General features: G+C 39.4%; 1 protein-coding gene across 1 annotated transcript in view; it reads left to right on the top strand.

Annotated features, from left to right (window-relative positions):
* Positions 1-19,330, top strand: part of LRCH3 (leucine rich repeats and calponin homology domain containing 3) — a gene marked incomplete in the record, with an annotated part of 799,481 nt that overhangs the window by 516,002 nt on the left and 264,149 nt on the right. The window contains 3 exon segments of the mRNA XM_053711931.1: positions 7,277-7,341; positions 9,290-9,364; positions 9,467-9,518. Of these exon segments, the coding sequence (XP_053567906.1) occupies positions 7,277-7,341; positions 9,290-9,364; positions 9,467-9,518 (192 nt within the window).

The following is a 19,330-nucleotide window of genomic DNA, read 5'->3' as shown; positions in this document are numbered from 1 at the left end:
CCAGTGAAAGCTCAAGCATTTCTGAATTGTGTTTCAGATCTAGAGTTGGCTGGAGTAATTATGCCAGTTCCAGTTCCGGAACAGGGGATGGGGTTTTATTCAAATCTCTTCATTGTACCAAAGAAGGAGAATTCCTTCAGACCAGTTCTGGATCTAAAATTATTGAATCGTTATGTAAGGATACCAACGTTCAAGATGGTAACTGTAAGGACTATATTGCCTTTTGTTCAGCAAGGGAATTATATGTCCACAATAGATTTACAGGATGCATATCTGCATATTCCGATTCATCCAGATCATTATCAGTTCCTGAGATTCTCTTTTCTAGACAAGCATTACCAATTTGTGGCTCTACCGTGTGGCCTTGCTACAGCTCCAAGAATGTTCACAAAGATTCTCGGTGCCCTTCTGTCTGTAATCAGAGAACAGGGTATTGTGGTATTTCCTTATTTGGACGATATCTTGGTACTTGCTCAGTCTTTACATTTAGCAGAGTCTCATACGAATCGACTTGTGTTGTTTCTTCAAGATCATGGTTGGAGGATCAATTTACCAAAAAGTTCTTTGATTCCTCAAACAAGGGTAACCTTTCTGGGTTTCCAGATAGATTCAGTGTCCATGACTCTGTCTTTAACAGACAAGAGACGTCTAAAATTGATTACAGCTTGTCGAAACCTTCAGTCTCAATCATTCCCTTCGGTAGCCTTATGCATGGAAATTCTAGGTCTTATGACTGCTGCATCGGACGCGATCCCCTTTGCTCGTTTTCACATGCGACCTCTTCAGCTCTGTATGCTGAACCAATGGTGCAGGGATTACACGAAGATATATCAATTAATATCTTTAAAACCGATTGTTCGACACTCTCTAACGTGGTGGACAGATCACCTTCGTTTAATTCAGGGGGCTTCTTTTGTTCTTCCGACCTGGACTGTAATTTCAACAGATGCAAGTCTCACAGGTTGGGGAGCTGTGTGGGGATCTCTGACGGCACAAGGAGTTTGGGAATCTCAGGAGGTGAGATTACCGATCAATATCTTGGAACTCCGTGCAGTTTTCAGAGCTCTTCAGTTTTGGCCTCTTCTGAAGAGAGAATCGTTCATTTGTTTTCAGACAGACAATGTCACAACTGTGGCATACATCAATCATCAAGGAGGGACTCACAGTCCTCTGGCTATGAAAGAAGTATCTCGAATTTTGGTTTGGGCGGAATCCAGCTCCTGTCTAATCTCTGCGGTTCATATACCAGGTGTAGACAATTGGGAAGCGGATTATCTCAGTCGCCAAACGTTGCATCCGGGCGAATGGTCTCTTCACCCAGAGGTATTTCTTCAGATTGTTCAAATGTGGGGGCTCCCAGAGATAGATCTGATGGCCTCTCATCTAAACAAGAAACTTCCCAGGTATCTGTCCAGATCCCGGGATCCTCAGGCGGAGGCAGTGGATGCATTATCACTTCCTTGGAAGTATCATCCTGCCTATATCTTTCCGCCTCTAGTTCTTCTTCCAAGAGTAATCTCCAAGATTCTGAGGGAATGCTCGTTTGTTCTGCTAATAGCTCCGGCATGGCCTCACAGGTTTTGGTATGCGGATCTTGTCCGGATGGCATCTTGCCAACCATGGACTCTTCCGTTAAGACCAGACCTTCTGTCGCAAGGTCCTTTTTTCCATCCGGATCTGAAATCCTTAAATTTAAAGGTATGGAGATTGAACGCTTGATTCTTGGTCAAAGAGGTTTCTCTGACTCCGTGATTAATACTATGTTACAGGCTCGTAAATCTGTATCTCGAGAGATATATTATAGAGTCTGGAAGACTTATATTTCTTGGTGTCTTTCTCATCATTTTTCTTGGCATTCTTTTAGAATACCGAGAATTTTACAGTTTCTTCAGGATGGTTTAGATAAGGGTTTGTCCGCAAGTTCTTTGAAAGGACAAATCTCCGCTCTTTCTGTTCTTTTTCACAGAAAGATTGCTATTCTTCCTGATATTCATTGTTTTGTACAAGCTTTGGTTCGTATAAAACCTGTCATTAAGTCAATTTCTCCTCCTTGGAGTTTGAATTTGGTTCTGGGAGCTCTTCAAGCTCCTCCGTTTGAACCTATGCATTCATTGGACATTAAATTACTTTCTTGGAAAGTTTTGTTCCTTTTGGCCATCTCTTCTGCTAGAAGAGTTTCTGAATTATCTGCTCTTTCTTGTGAGTCTCCTTTTCTGATTTTTCATCAGGATAAGGCGGTGTTGCGAACTTCTTTTGAATTTTTACCTAAAGTTGTGAATTCCAACAACATTAGTAGAGAAATTGTGGTTCCTTCATTATGTCCTAATCCTAAGAATTCTAAGGAGAAATCGTTGCATTCTTTGGATGTTGTTAGAGCTTTGAAATATTATGTTGAAGCTACGAAATCTTTCCGTAAGACTTCTAGTCTATTTGTTATCTTTTCCGGTTCTAGGAAAGGCCAGAAAGCTTCTGCCATTTCTTTGGCATCTTGGTTGAAATCTTTAATTCATCTTGCCTATGTTGAGTCGGGTAAAATTCCGCCTCAGAGAATTACAGCTCATTCTACTAGGTCAGTATCTACTTCCTGGGCGTTTAGGAATGAAGCTTCGGTTGACCAGATCTGCAAAGCAGCCACTTGGTCCTCTTTGCATACTTTTACTAAATTCTACCATTTTGATGTATTTTCTTCTTCTGAAGCAGTTTTTGGTAGAAAAGTTCTTCAGGCAGCGGTTTCAGTTTGAATCTTCTGCTTATGTTTTTTGTTAAACTTTATTTTGGGTGTGGATTATTTTCAGCAGGAATTGGCTGTCTTTATTTTATCCCTCCCTCTCTAGTGACTCTTGTGTGGAAAGATCCACATCTTGGGTAGTCATTATCCCATACGTCACTAGCTCATGGACTCTTGTTAATTACATGAAAGAAAACATAATTTATGTAAGAACTTACCTGATAAATTCATTTCTTTCATATTAACAAGAGTCCATGAGGCCCACCCTTTTTTGTGGTGGTTATGATTTTTTTGTATAAAGCACAGTTATTCCAATTCCTTATTTTATATGCTTCGCACTTTTTTTCTTATCACCCCACTTCTTGGCTATTCGTTAAACTGATTTGTGGGTGTGGTGAGGGGTGTATTTATAGGCATTTTAAGGTTTGGGAAACTTTGCCCCTCCTGGTAGGAATGTATATCCCATACGTCACTAGCTCATGGACTCTTGTTAATATGAAAGAAATGAATTTATCAGGTAAGTTCTTACATAAATTATGTTATATATATATATATATATATACAGGTGGCCCTCGTTTTACAACGGTTCAATTTACACCGTTTCAGAATAACAACCTTTTTTTCCAGTCATGTGACTGGTATTGAGAAGCAGTGCATTTATTAAAATAGCCAGTAGGTGGAGCTGTCCGCTTGTGTTGCAGCAAAGCCAAGCAAGCTGAAATTAATCAGTTTAACCAGACCTGAGCTATCGAGCAGATTTCAAAGGAACAAAATCTTCCTGTCTATAAATCAGTCCAGATTGGAATGCATAGAAAGAACTGTATGCAGAAAAATGCAAGTTAAGTCTGTGTTGTGATTATTTTATTAGGTTTATAATGCTGTTTAGCAAATGTTTTTGTTCATTTAACTTAGTTTAATTATATATACTGTGTTGTGTGATTATTTTATTAGGTTTATAATGCTGTTTAGCATTTAAAGTCTTCATTTCAAAGCTTTAAAATAATGTATTAGGTGTTACTTATGACAATTTTGAGAGGGGCCTGGAACCTAACTCCCTCACTTCCCATTGACTTACATTATAAACTGGGTTTCAATTTACAACGGTTTCGATTTACAACCATTCCTTCTGGAACCAAACCCCGGTGTAAACTGAGGGCTACCTGTGTGTGTATATATATATATATATATATATATATATATATATATATATATATATATATATATATATATATATATATATATACACACACACAGGAAAAAAATTTGCACTCCAGGATAATAAAAAGTTCCTTTATTGGTTCAATGCATATAAACATGGACGGTAGCCCAGATAAAAACAAAACAGGAAGGAAAGACAAGGGGAACTAAGACCCCCCTGTGACATCATACGCGTTTCATGCCTCTGGGGCACTTGTTCACTGATAGAGAACAGGGGGTAGGTATGCTCTATATATAGTTTTAAGCAGCCAATTGGAAAACATCCATTGCTTAATTAAATTAACCCCTTAAGATCCTAACACATTTCAGTAACACCCTGCATATTATGCTAAGCTTAAAATTGGTGAAGAACAAAGACTCAAAAAATAACATTAATTTCAACAGTAATTTTGTAAATACAAAGTATAATATGATATGATATTGCTAAGCCTAGCCCGTAACATATAAAAGGGGCATGTAGGTCAAAATCAAACCTATATAATATAGATAATGCATGCAATGCATATTAGTATATTCATGATTTGTTGAGTCTAAGCTAATACAATGCTATATCATATATAATTTATTTTTTTAAGGCCCTAACCACATTTAGGTTTTGAAGGAGTCTCTCCTTAGAATTTGCAGGATTAGGACACAGAGGGGACTAGAGTTTCTTGATTTATGTTGTCAGAAGAAAACAATCTCACAAAAAAACACCCATATTGGGTTCACAAAACCGCCTTTGTCCTTGTGGAAAATGAGAGAGGGAGTTTCACAAGATAGAGTTGAGGAAATCGGTAAGAAAAATAACTTTCTAAGATAGAAGTTGAATATTAATACCATGTATGGGCTCAATGGGAGAAGCATGCAAAACAGGAAGTACCGAATTCAAATTCCATAGTGGAGAAATGGGTTTTACAACTGGTCTAATCATGACCAAGGCTTGTACAAAGGTTTTAACATCAGTAATTTGGCTATCTTCCTTTGATGTAAAACAGAGCAAAAATTGGGCCTTTTAAAGGGATATGAAACCCATATTTCTCTTTCATGATTCAGATAGAGCATGCAATTTTACGCAACTTTTTAATTTATTCCTATTATCAATTTGTCTTTGTTCTCTTTGCATCTTTATTTGAAAACCATGAATGCAAGCTTAAGAGCCGGCCCATTTTTGGTTCAGCACCTAGGTAGCACTTGCTGATTGGTGGCTAATCTGGCTTCCTCCAATCGTTGCGTGCCCCCTTTGGCGTCCAGCTCGTGGGGCATGCAACGATTGGAGGAAGCCGGATTCATCATAGATATGCTAAATACAGTAGGATATGTGGGCAGAGGAAGGGCGGTATGTTTACCATAACGCAATAGTAAATATTTTAATAAAATGAGGGTCTTTGTAAAGTTTAATTAATTAAAGGGCCCCTGTTTTTATTTTTGGGCAGTAATGCGTTAAACTTAACAGTCACTTTAAAGGGCCATGATAACCAAATGTTGAAACACTTGAAAGTGATGCAGCATAGCTGCAAAAAGCTGACTAGAAAACATCACCTGAACATTTCTATGTAAAAAAGAAAGATATTTTACCTCAAAATGTCCTAGGTATTCAAACTCCATTGCAAAGGACTTTAAGCAGCAAATTATTATTATTAGTATTATCAGGTATTTGTAGAGCGCCAACAGATTCCGCAGCCCTGAGTAAATCAGTATGTCTGTCCCGGGACAGGCAAGGGAGTGAGCTTCGTGCACACTCATGCTATTTCCCTATTCAGTTTAAGGAAGTTTATTATGAAATCTCATGAGTTAAGTGAAATCTCATGAGATCACAGTAAAAGAGTTTATGACCTCAGCACTGTTGATACTGATTGGCTACAGTTCATTTCTTCCTTTTTTACCTGCAGCTGTACAGCAGCTTAAGTATAACTTTTTTTCACAGGACTTATTCTGGTGAGCTGAGGAAATTGTGAGATAAAATATCTTCCTTTTTTATATAGAGATGCTCAGGTGATATTTTCCGTTCAGCTTTTTACAGTTAAACTGCATCACTTTCAAGTGATTTAGCATATGAGTATTATGTCCCTTTAAGTATCCAAGAGTTCCTTCTTTTCCAGGATTTAATTCCTGTAACCTCCCCTAGGTGGCACTCGTGTTATGTCAATGGCCTGTATGGTCACATCTGCCACATTGGAAAAGTGTATAATATTAAAGTTATTGGCAACAGCCGAATCTTTGTTATGATTCTTAGGGGAGGTAATAGGAATAAAATCCTGGAAAAGAAGGAACTACACTTATAACTACATACCATGTCCCTACCTCCTTAGGCGTCATTTTTCAAGGATCCTGAATTTCTGTACAGTAAGTCCTAAAAATTGCATTACTGTCCTGTCAGTTTAAACTTCTGTTTCACAACTTATTGCCACCTTTCAGCTAGTCTTGTATCATCAGGCACATTTTTCTCATTTGTGATGAAATAGTCAAAAAGTCATTCAGAAACATCATCAGTGTTTTGTCTATGCTAGAATGTAGTAGGCTCAAGTGCTTGGCACAAAGATTTACCACTTCTGAGCATTTCATCTTGACTTTAGTCCACCAACATTAAGATAAACATCTTGCTTTAAAGTGGAGAATTCCCTTGGGACATGATGTCAAAGCCTAGAAGAGCTAAAATTCCTTATATTTGGAAGCTTAGCTGTGTGGTTATATTTTACCTTTTGAGTTCTCTTTTTTTAGTTCTGTTCGAGAGACTAAGGGGTTGTTTTGTTGAATTAAGATAAATTGATTTCTGTAGTGAGAAAAAAATGTTTACTGTATGTATTTGCTTATACATAATTTTTCCCTGTTTAATCTCAAAATTGTATGAAACCTAAACATTTTCTTTGAGGATTCAGATAGAGCATACAATTGTAAACAACTTTGCAATTTACTTCTGTTATATAATTTGCTTTATTCTCCTGGTATCCTTTGTTGGAAAGCATACTTAGGTAGACTCAGGACCTGGAAGCCAGCTGCTGATTGGTGACTGCACATATATATCTCTTATCATTGGCTTACTGATGTGTTCAACTAGCTCCCATTAGTTCATTGCTGCTCCTTCAATTAAGGATATAAAGAGAATGAAGCAAAATTGATAATAGAAGTTTATTGTCATTGTATGCTTATCCAAAACATGATACAAAAATTTGGGGTTTCATGTGCCTTTAATGTGTTTTTTTGTAACTTCTAACTAAAATAAAATGAGGCACAAGAATCAGAGTGGGCCCTTTACCAATATTTAGCTGGTTTCCGTATGTTTCTATGCATTATTTGTGATAGTTTAGTATGTATCTTTGCCCTTTTCATTCATTTTATTCTATTCCGTAGGCTTCTCCTGTAAAACTAACACCTTCAAGGCTGGAAGAGGAGCGGAAACATTCACATCAAGCCAGGTTAGTTATTTTAGAACCCAGTAGCCACCAGGTTTTTGTAGAGGTTTTTTTTTTTTTTTTTTAATCCTTGTTGTATAAACCATGGTCCTTTTTTAGTAAAGTCAAAATGTTCATCTTGTCTTGCATATCTATTCTTCTGTAGCTGTAAAGATTACTGTTTTCACCTTTTCACCTTAAATCCTTCACCACTTATCTGCGCATAGTACAGGTAGCCCTCCGTTTACGTTGTTTATTCCTGAAGGAATAGTGGTAAGGCAATGGGAAGTAAATGAGCTGGGTTCCAGGCCCCTCTCAAAATTGACATTAGTAATGTAATATATATTATAACTTAAAATATATATATATATATATATATATAGTGTTAAGTAATGTATTATATTTAAACCCCTGAAATTAATGCTGTAAATGTAAATACAGCAATATAAAATTATTTGTTAGGCTTGAGAGGCATGTCTCTATCCATCAGTAAGGCAGTGGGAAGTTCTGTTTATCAGCTAGTGAGCAGTCATTTATTTATCCTATTATATAAAAGGCCAAGTGTGTTTGTCCGAAGCTGTCATGCGCAGTAGAGACAGCACAAGGACAAACACAGCTGGCCTTATCTGACAATCCATGCTGTTTGCACTTTTCAGTGAAAGTGGGCGTGGCCGGACAGGGCGGGGGCATGGTCGGACCCAGTCGGCACGACAGAGAGGGGAGAGAAATAGAAGAGAGGGGGAGAGAGCTAGGAAAGTGCAGAAGAGAGGGGGAAAGCGCAGAAGAGAGGGGAGAGAGCAAAAGAGAGGGGAGAGAGCAAAAGAGAGGGATGGAGAGAGCAAAAGAGAGGGATGGAGAGAGCAAAAGAGAGGGATGGAGAGAGCAAAAGAGAGGGATGGAGAGAGCAAAAGAGAGGGATGGAGAGAGCAAAAGAGAGGGATGGAGAGAGCAAAAGAGAGGGATGGAGAGAGCAAAAGAGAGGGATGGAGAGAGCAAAAGAGAGGGATGGAGAGAGCAAAAGAGAGGGATGGAGAGAGCAAAAGAGAGGGATGGAGAGAGCAAAAGAGAGGGGCAAAGAGAGGGATGGAGAGAGAGCAAAAAAAAAAGGAGAGACCGCACAAAAGAGAGGGGAGAGAGAGCGCGCAAAAGTGAAAGGGGGAGAGAGAGAGCAAAAGAGAGGGGGAGAGAGCGCGCAAAAGGGGGGAGAGCGTGCAAAAGAGAGAGATTCAAAAGAAAGGGGAGAGAGTGCACAAAAGAGGGGGGGGAAGAGAGGGCAAAAGAGGGGGAGAGAGCGCGTAAAAGAGAGGGGGAGAGAGCGCGTAAAAGAGAGGGGGAGAGAGCGCGCAAAAGAGAGGGGAGAGAGAGCGCAAAAGGGGGGAGAGGGAGCAAAAGAGGGGGGGAGAGGGAGCAAAAGAGGGGGGGGGAGAGGGAGCAAAAGAGGGGGGAGAGTGATGGAGCAAAAGAGGTGAGCGAGAGAGAACGCAAAAGAGAGGGGGGGAGAAAGCGCAAAATAGAGGGGAGAGAGCAAAAGAGAGGGGGGGGAGAGCAAAAGAGGTGGAGGGGAGAGAGCTCAAAAGAGAGGGGGGAGAGAGAGAGCAAGGGGTGGGACCGCTGTACTGCAAAAATTGGCCGTGTGAACGGGCTTTAGGACTAGTTTACTTATATTTTGTAACACACAGACATACACTTTTTTCGCTTCAAAAAGGACAACATAGAAAAATATTTTTAATGGTAAACTATTTACGTGTTGTACACAATATTACAGTGTTGTAATATAAATGCAAGTGGCAAAAATTCTTCAACTAATCTTTAAGAAACAACTTCCTCAATAGTGGTCACATGATCACTTGGATTAGGCGCTATTGTGAAATGGAGTAAAACGACAGCTACCTGTAGATGAAAGTTATAAAAAATAATTATCAGAACAATATCATTAATATACAGCATCTAAAAAAACTTTCTTTCCACACAGACACAGAGAAGAATTAAGACGACCTGAATCTTTAAGTTTACCATATGTCAAAGACAGACAACAGTCACCACGCAGGTACAATGGGCAGGGACATACAGAGATCTTTGTCACTGAATTTCTGATTCTTTCAATTTTGTGGCCAACACTGTTTTTCAAAATTCTCTTTTTAATTTTTAGGGCTCCACTTGATGCTTCCTATTTACTTTCTATAACTGGCAGTCCCAGTCAGGTAATGTCTAGACATGAGGAATTCATTGCATTGTCCTGAAAAAAATAATTATATATATATATTTATCTTTTTTCATTTGTTCTAAGTATTGGGGTTTGGTTTACAGAGATAATATAAAGAAGCATGTTTGTGCACAGAAAGTAATAAACTAAGGATATCTGATTTCTCTGCAAGCTCAACCCATTTTGATTGGTTGTGATTTCAAAGAACAAAACCAGCTATTTAAAATACAACAATAAACCGAAAGATAATTTTCTTATACATTTTATGCTCTGCAGCTGGTATAACAAGTCATTGGAAACATTTTACTGTACACTGTCCCTTTAATTTATCACATTCTACAAAAATGCAGTTTTAGAACTGTAAAAAGAAAAACAGAATGTGTCCATTGGCATTCTCTGTTTAAGCTAAGACCAAACGTATATATTTTTTAATAAATCACAAAATCAGTGTATCACAAGTGTACCATAAATTAACACTCAAACCAAAATAAGTGATTTTAAAAATAAACATTGTGCGATAAGTTCAGTGAGAATAAATTAGAACATATACTTAAATTTGTAAATAGTCTAGTATGTCAGTGTTGTAATAGAAGTACTTGGGTACATCACAGAGAAGGGTGGAGCGTAGTGCCTGCACAGACATACAGTGGACTCGGCATCTATGGTAACTAGCCCATTTTGGCAGTGCTTTAATATTGCAATAAGGCTTGTGTAGTACACCTATACCTGTCGTTTGTGCTTAAAACCCGAGTGACTTAAACCTTTTGTTTTTAAATTATCACAAAGTTTAGTTTTTCAAGCCCAGAGCTGACCTAGCTCTGGTCTGTGTGAGTATTCTGCTACACCTTAAAGGAATATGAAACCCATTTTTTTTTTTTCTTTCATGATTCAGATAGAGCATGCAATTTTAAGCATCTTTCTAATTTACTCCTATTATAAATTTTTCTTCTTCGTTCTCTTGGTATCTTGGCTACATTTAAATTCACAAAATTGACCATATATATATATAAAATATATATATTATATATATATATATTATATATATATATATATATATATATATATATATATATATATATATATATATATATATATATATATATATAGGATATAAAACGTCTACACACCCCTGTTAAAATGTCAGGTTTCTGTGATGTAAAAAAAAATTAGACAAAGATAAATCATTTCAGAACTTTTTCCACCTTTAATGTGACCTATAAACTACACAACTCAATTGAAAAACAAACTGAAATCTTTATGGTGGAGGGAAGTAAACAAAAAAAACTAAAATAATGTGGTTGCATAAGTGTGCACACTTATAACTGGGGATGTAGCTGTGTTCAGAATTAAGCAATCACATTCAAAACCATGTTAAATAAGAATCATCACACACCTGCCATAATTTAAAGTGCCTCTGATTAACCCCGAATAAAGTTCAGCTGTTTTAGTAGGTCTTTCCTGACATTTTCTTCGTCGCGTCCTACACAAAAGCCATGGTCCGCAGAGAGCTTCCAAAGCATCAGAGGGATCTCATTGTTAAAAGGTATCAGTCAGGAGAAGGGTACAAAAGAATTTCCAAGGCATTAGATATACCATGGAACACAGTGAAGACAGTCATCATCAAGTGGAGAACATATGGCACAACAATGACATTACCAAGAACTGGATGTCTCTCCAAAATTGATGAAAAGACTAGAAGAAAACTGGTCTGGGAGGCTACCAAGAGGCCTACAGCAACATTAAAGGAGCTGCAGGAATATCTGGCAAGTACTGGCTGTGTGGTCCATGTGACAGCAATCTCCCGTATTCTTCATATGTTTGGGCTTAGGGGTAGACAGCAAGACGGAAGCCTTTTCTCCAACATAGGTGTGTCCGGTCCACGGCGTCATCCTTACTTGTGGGATATTCTCCTCCCCAACAGGAAATGGCAAAGAGCCCAGCAAAGCTGGTCACATGATCCCTCCTAGGCTCCGCCTACCCCAGTCATTCTCTTTGCCGTTGTACAGGCAACATCTCCACGGAGATGGCTTAGAGTTTTTTAGTGTTTAACTGTAGTTTTTATTATTCAATCAAGAGTTTGTTATTTTAAAATAGTGCTGGTATGTACTATTTACTCAGAAACAGAAAAGAGATGAAGATTTCTGTTTGTATGAGGAAAATGATTTTAGCACCGTAACTAAAATCCATGGCTGTTCCACACAGGACTGTTGAGAGCAATTAACTTCAGTTGGGGGAACAGTGTGCAGTCTCTTACTGCTTGAGGTATGACACATTCTAACAAGACGATGTAATGCTGGAAGCTGTCATTTTCCCTATGGGATCCGGTAAGCCATGTTTATTAAGAAAAAATTCTGGGTTTGCTATTGTGGCGCAGAGCGCTTTGGTTAAAATCTTGGGCAGCGGATGCGTCTTCCAAGAACAAATTGCTTGACATTCCTTTCAAGGGGAAAACACTCTTTGGCCCTGACTTGAAAGAGATTATCTCTGATATCACTGGGGGCAAGGGCCACGCCCTTCCTCAGGATAGGTCTTTTCAAGACCAAAAATAAACCGAAGTTTCGTCCCTTTCGCAGAAACGGATCAGCCCCAAGGGCTACGTCCTCTAAGCAGGAAGGTAATACTTCTCAAGCCAATCCAGCCTGGAGACCTATGCAAGGCTGGAACAAAGGAAAGCAGGCCAGGAAACCTGCCACTGCTACCAAGACAGCATGAAATGCGGGCCCCCGATCCGGGACCGGATCTGGTGGGGGGCAGACTCTCTCTCTTCGCTCAAGCTGTGGCAAGAGATGTTCTGGATCCTTGGGCGCTAGAAATAGTCTCCCAAGGTTATTCTCTGGAGTTCAAGGGGCTTCCTCCAAGGGGGAAGTTCCACAGGTCTCAGTTGTCTTCAGACCACATAAGAAGACAGGCATTCTTACATTGGGTAGACGACCTGCTAAAAATGGGAGTGATTCATCCTGTTCCATTAGGAGAACAAGGGATGGGGTTCTACTCCAATCTGTTCATAGTTCCCAAAAAAGAGGGAACGTTCAGACCAATCTTAGATCTCAAGATCTTGAAAGATGGAAACCATTCGAACACTCCTTCCTTCCATCAGGAAGGTCAATTCATGTCCAAGGTGGATTTCAAGGATGCGTATCTACATATTCCTATCCACAAGGAACATCATCGGTTCCTAAGGTTTGAATTCCTGGACAAGCATTTCCAGTTCGTGGCGTTTTCTTTCGGATTAGCCACTGCTCCTAGGATTTTCTCATAGGTACTAGGGTCCCTTCTGGCGGTGCTAAGACCAAGGGGCATTGCTGTAGTACCTTACTTGGACGACATTCTGATTCGAGCGTCGTCCCTTCCTCAAGTAAAGGCTCACACGGACATTGTCCTGGCCTTTCTCAGATCTCACGGATGGAAAGTGAACGTGGAAAAGAGTTCTCTATCTCCGTCAACGAGGGTTCCCTTCTTGGGAACTATAATAGACTCCTTAGAAATGAGGATTTTTCTGACAGAAGCCAGAAAAACAAATACTTCTAGACTCTTGTCGGATACTTCATTCCGTTCCTCTTCCTTCCATAGCGCAGTGCATGGAAGTGATAGGTTTGATGGTAGCGGCAATGGACATAGTTCCTTTTGTGCGCATTCATCTAAGACCATTACAACTGTTCATGCTCAGTCAGTGGAATGGGGACTATTCAGACTTGTCTCCGAAGATACAAGTAAATCAGAGGACCAGAGACTCATTCCGTTGGTGGCTGTCCCTGGACAACCTGTCACAAGGGATGACCTTCCGCAGACCAGAGTGGGTCATTGTCACGACCGACGCCAGTCTGATGGGCTGGGGCGCGGTCTGGGGATCCCTGAAAGCTCAGGGTCTTTGGTCTCGGGTAGAATCTCTTCTACCGATAAATATTCTGGAACTGAGAGCGATATTCAATGCTCTCAAAGCTTGGCCTCAGCTAGCGAGGGCCAAGTTCATACATCAACCATCAGGGGGGAACAAGGAGTTCCCTAGCGATGGAAGAAGTGACCAAAATCATTCTATGGGCGGAGTCTCACTCCTGCCACCTGTCTGCTATCCACATCCCAGGAGTGGAAAATTGGGAAGCGGATTTTCTGAGTCGTCAGACATTGCATCCGGGGGAGTGGGAACTCCATCCGGAAACCTTTGCCCAAGTCACTCAACCGTGGGGCATTCCAGACATGGATCTGATGGCCTCTCGTCAGAACTTCAGAGTTCCTTACTACGGGTACAGATCCAGGGATCCCAAGGCGGCTCTAGTGGATGCACTAGTAGCACCTTGGACCTTCAAACTAGCTTATGTGTTCCCGCCGTTTCCTCTCATCCCCAGGCTGGTAGCCAGGATCAATCAGGAGAGGGCGTCGGTGATTTTGATAGCTCCTGCGTGGCCACGCAGGACTTGGTATGCAGATCTGGTGAATATGTCATCGGCTCCACCATGGAAGCTACCTTTGAGACGAGACCTTCTTGTCCTAGGTCCGTTCGACCCACTCCAGCTGACTGCTTGGAGATTGAACGCTTGATCTTATCAAAGCGAGGGTTCTCAGATTCTGTTATTAATACTCTTGTTCAGGCCTGAAAGCCTGTAACCAGAAAAATTACCACATAATTTGGTATATCTGTTGGTGTGAATCTGCAGGATTCCCTTGGGACAAGGTTAAGATTCCTAAGAGTCTATCCTTCCTTCGAGAAGGATTGGAAAAAGGATTATCTGCAAGTTCCTTGATGGGACAGATTTCTGCCTTGTCTGTGTTACTTCACAAAAAGCTGGCAGCTGTGCCAGATGTTCTAGCCTTTGTTCAGGCTCTGGTTAGCATCAAGCCTGTTTACAAAATTTTTGACTCCTCCTTGGAGTCTCAACCTAGTTCTTTCAGTTCTTTAGGGGGTTCCGTTTGAACCCTTACATTCCGTTGATATTAAGTTATTATCTTGGAAAGTTTTGTTTTTGGTTGCAATTTCTTCTGCTAGAAGAGTTTCAGAATTATCTGCTCTGCAGTGTTCTTCTCCTTATCTGGTGTTCCATGCAGATAAGGTGGTTTTGCGTACTAAACCTGGTTTTCTTCCAAAAGTTGTTTCTAACAAAAACATTAACCAGGAGATAGTTGTGCCTTCTTTGTGTCCTAATCCAGTTTCAAAGAAGGAACGTTTGTTGCACAACTTGGATGTAGTTCGTGCTCTCAAATTTTACTTAGCAGCTACTAAGGATTTCAGACAAACTTTGTCTTTGTTTGTTGTTTATTCTGGTAAACGGAGAGGTCAAAAAGCAACTTCTACCTCTCTCTCCTTCTGGATTAAAAGCATTATCCGATTGGATTATGAGACTGCCGGACGGCAGCCTCCTGAAAGAATCACAGCTCACTCCGCTAGGGCTGTGGCTTCCACATGGGCCTTCAAGAACGAGGCTTCTGTTGATCAGATATGTAAGGCAGCGACTTGGTCTTCACTGCACACTTTTTCTAAATTTTACAAATTTGATACTTTTGCTTCTTCTGAGGCTATTTTTGGGAGAAAGGTTTTGCAAGCCGTGGTGCCTTCCATTTAGGTGACCTGATTTGCTCCCTCCCTTCATCCGTGTCCTAAAGCTTTGGTATTGGTTCCCACAAGTAAGGATGACGCCGTGGACCGGACACACCTATGTTGGAGAAAACAGAATTTATGTTTACCTGATAAATTACTTTCTCCAACGGTGTGTCCGGTCCACGGCCCGCCCTGGTTTTTTTTAATCAGGTCTGATAATTTATTTTCTTTAACTACAGTCACCACGGTAACATATGGTTTCTCCTATGCAATATTCCTCCTTAACGTCGGTCGAATGACTGGGGTAGGCGGAGCCTAGGAGGGATCATGTGACCAGCTTTGCTGGGCTCTTTGCCATTTCCTGTTGGGGAGGAGAATATCCCACAAGTAAGGATGACGCCGTGGACCGGACACACCGTTGGAGAAAGTAATTTATCAGGTAAACATAAATTCTGTTTTCTTACAAAGAAAAACATCCAAGCCCAGCTAAATTTAGCAAAAACACATCTGAAGTGTCCCAAAAGCATGTGAGAAAAGCTGCTATGGTCTGATGAAACTAAGGTTGAACTTTTTGGCAATAATTCCAAAAGATATGTTTGGCGCAAAAACAACACTGCATATTACCAAAAGAACACCATACCCACAGTGAAACATGGTGATGGCAGCATCATGCTTTGGGGCTGTTTTTCTTCAGCTGGAACTGGGGCCTTATTCAAGGTAGAGGGAATTATGAACAGTCCCTAATACCAGTCAATATTGGCACAAAACCTTCATGCTTCTGCTAGAAAGCTGAACATGGAGAGGAACTTCATCTTTCAGCATGACAACGACCCAAAGCATACATCCAAATCAACAAAGGAATGGCTTCACCAGAAGAAGATTAAAGTTTCTCTTGTAAGTTGTATCCAGTCCACGGTTTCATCCATTACTTGTGGGATATTCTCCTTCCCAACAGGAAGCTGCAAGAGGATCACCCACAGCAGAGCTGTCTATATAGCTCCTCCCCTAACTGCCACCCCCAGTCATTCTCTTGCAACTCTCGACAAGGGAAGTAACTAGAGAGATGTGGTGAATTAGTGTAGTTTATCTTCAATCAAAAGTTTGTTATTTTTAAACGGTGCCGGCATTGTACTGTTTCTTTCATGTAATTAGCAAGAGTCCATGAGCTAGTGACGTATGGGATATACATTCCTACCAGGAGGGGCAAAGTTTCCCAAACCTCAAAATGCCTATAAATACACCCCTCACCACACCCACAAATCAGTTTTACAAACTTTGCCTCCCATGGAGGTGGTGAAGTAAGTTTGTGCTAGATTCTACGTTGATATGCGCTTCGCAGCAGGCTGGAGCCCGGTTTTCCTCTCAGTGTGCAGTGAATGTCAGAGGGATGTGAAGAGAGTATTGCCTATTTGAATTCAATGGTCTCCTTCTACGGGGTCTATTTCATAGGTTCTCTGTTATCGGTCGTAGAGATTCATCTCTTACCTCCCTTTTCAGATCGACGATATACTCTTATATACCATTACCTCTACTGATTCTCGTTTCAGTACTGGTTTGGCTATCTGCTATATGTAGATGAGTGTCCTTGGGTAAGTAAGTCTTATTTTCTGTGACACTCTAAGCTATGGTTGGGCACTTTTATATAAAGTTCTAAATATTTGTGTTTAAACGTTTATTTGCCTTGATTCAGGATGTTCAACGTTCCTTATTTCAGACAGTCAGTTTCATATTTGGGATAATGCATATGAGTAAATCAATTTTTTCTTACCTTAAAATTTGACTTTTTTCCTGTGGGCTGTTAGGCTTGCGGGGGCTGAAAATGCTTAATTTTATTGCGTCATTCTTGGCACGGACTTTCTTGGCGCAAATATTTTCTTGTCATTTCCGGCGTCATACGTGTCGCCGGAAGTTGCGTCATTTTTTTGACGTTTTTGCACCAAAAAATATCGGCGTTACCGGATGTGGCGTCATTTTTGGCGCCAAGAGCATTTAGGCGCAAAATAATGTGGGCGGTTTTTTTGGCGCTAAAAAATTTGAGCATCATTGTTGTCTCCACAATATTTAAGTCTCATTGTTTATTGCTTCTGGTTGCTAGAAGCTTGTTCATTGGCATTTTTTTCCCATTCCTGAAACTGTCATTTAAGGAATTTGATCAATTTTGCTTTATATGTTGTTTTTTCTATTACATATTGCAAGATGTCTCAGATTGACCCTGAATCAGAAGCCACTTCTGGAAAAAACGCTTAACTGAGTTTCAGTTCTACCAAAGCTAAGTTCATTTATTTTAAATGTTATAAATGTTTATCTTTAGCTATGGTTTGTAATAAGTTATTATGATATACTTTTACATGCAGAATCCATTAGTATTTATGCTTTATATATTGCCATTCTTACATCTTATGTACAAGAAATATTTAGAAGATTTATAAGAAATATTTTTCCGATTCTATTTTAAAGGCTTTGTCTGACTTCGTGCCTTCTAATAAAATTTTTAGGTCTTTTTTCACTTCTTTTTTAATTATTGAAGTTTCAAATGACCAACAACATACTGTTTTATCCTTCTCTGATGATGTTTTTTCTCTTTCAGAATTTTCTTCATCAGATATTGACACTAACAAATCTACTTTTTTATTATTTTTTTATTATTAAAGTACATTTGTTCTTTGTTGAAAAGGTGTTGATTATTTTGGATATTAAGGTAACTAGTTCTTTAAGACTAGCTGACACTATTTCTGCCTATTTATTCTTCTGTGTTTTCAGAGGTTTTCTTTCCAATTCCCCATACTAGGGAATGGAATAGGCTGAGAATTTTCTTTTTTTCCTTCTTCAAAGGTTTTAAACTATATTCTTTGCCAGCAGTTAAATTCAATTTGGAGGGTTCTCCAATTTATTGGGGCTATCTCTACTCCTACTAATTATGCTATTGTTTCTATAGCAAAATAGTATTTATTTTCCTTTAGATAGTTGTATCTTATTTATGGAAAATTATTTAGTTTCAGGTACTTTTCTTGGTCCTGTGATTTATTTGGATATTGCAATTTCTTCATTTTTGTTCTGTTTACTTTAAGATCAAGTATCAGATTATGATTTATTTTAGCATTGTTAAGGGACAACATTTACTAGACTAGGTGCGGTTGCATTTGTCTTGTTGTTTTGCATTTATTGATTATGCAAGTCCACTGTATTGACTGGTCCTTTAAACTGGACTATCATGCTAATAATTTCATTTGTGTCTTCATTTTATTGAATATTTTCGCAAATGAGGGTTAATCTATGTCTTTGGCTATTTTAGCTAGAAGAATTTTGTGATTCTTAAAAAATCCATATTTCTTTTGTTCTAAGATAATCAATTATTTGTTCTATAATTGGATTCAATTCTTAACTGTTACTCTGGGCTTCAAGATTGAGTTCTAAGACTAAAACTTTAAGCTTATACTAGTTTGGTTGTTCTTATTAAGGAACGAATTCCTGAGTTCTTTCCCAAGTAACATGTTTATAATTGGAAATTTTTCAGTTCGAAATCAGCTCCCTAATATTGCGATGTACGTGCCGTATTCCAGCTTGGCTGGTAAGGGGCAAGTTAAGACTTCTTTGAAATTTATTTGGTTCTATTTGGTCCAAATTTCTTTGATTTTATTCCAGTAAGACTAACACATTCTTTAAGTGTGTTTCTGTCCTATATATTTTGGTTACTGTTGAAGCCTTTTTATGGTCAGTGATAGCATTATTTGTTTTCATTAGATACAATAAATGCATATTTTCATTTTTATGTTTTCATTCAGATTATTTTCTGAGGATGCGGAATCTCATATGATTCACTTTGCTCTTCAGGACATAGTTAGAGGATCTTTTTTTCAAAAGCTCTTGATTCCTCACACAAGGGTCACCTTTTTTAGGTTTCCAGATAGTTTGTGTCACTGTCTTTGTCTCTATCAGACAAGGGACAATTTTATTGGGTTCCGTCTGTCGGTACCTTTAGTCTCTATTATTTCCTTCGGTAGCCTTATGCATGGAAATTCTAGGTCTTATGACTGCTGCATTGGACGCGATCCCCTTTGCTCGTTTTCACATGCGTCCTCTTCAGCTCTGTATGCTGAACCAGTGGTGCAGGGACTATACAAAGATATCTCAATTAATATCTTTAAAACCGATTGTTCGACACTCTCTGATGTGGTGGACAGACCACCATCGTTTAGTTCAGGGGGCTTCTTTTGTTCTTCCAACCTGGACTGTGATCTCAACAGATGCAAGTCTGACAGGTTGGGGAGCTGTATGGGAGT

Source organism: Bombina bombina, chromosome 4 (genome assembly GCF_027579735.1).
Source record: "Bombina bombina isolate aBomBom1 chromosome 4, aBomBom1.pri, whole genome shotgun sequence".
NCBI classification, from domain to species: domain Eukaryota; kingdom Metazoa; phylum Chordata; class Amphibia; order Anura; family Bombinatoridae; genus Bombina; species Bombina bombina.
Note: the sequence above shows the minus strand (reverse complement) of the source record. Positions and strands in the feature narration are given on the sequence as shown.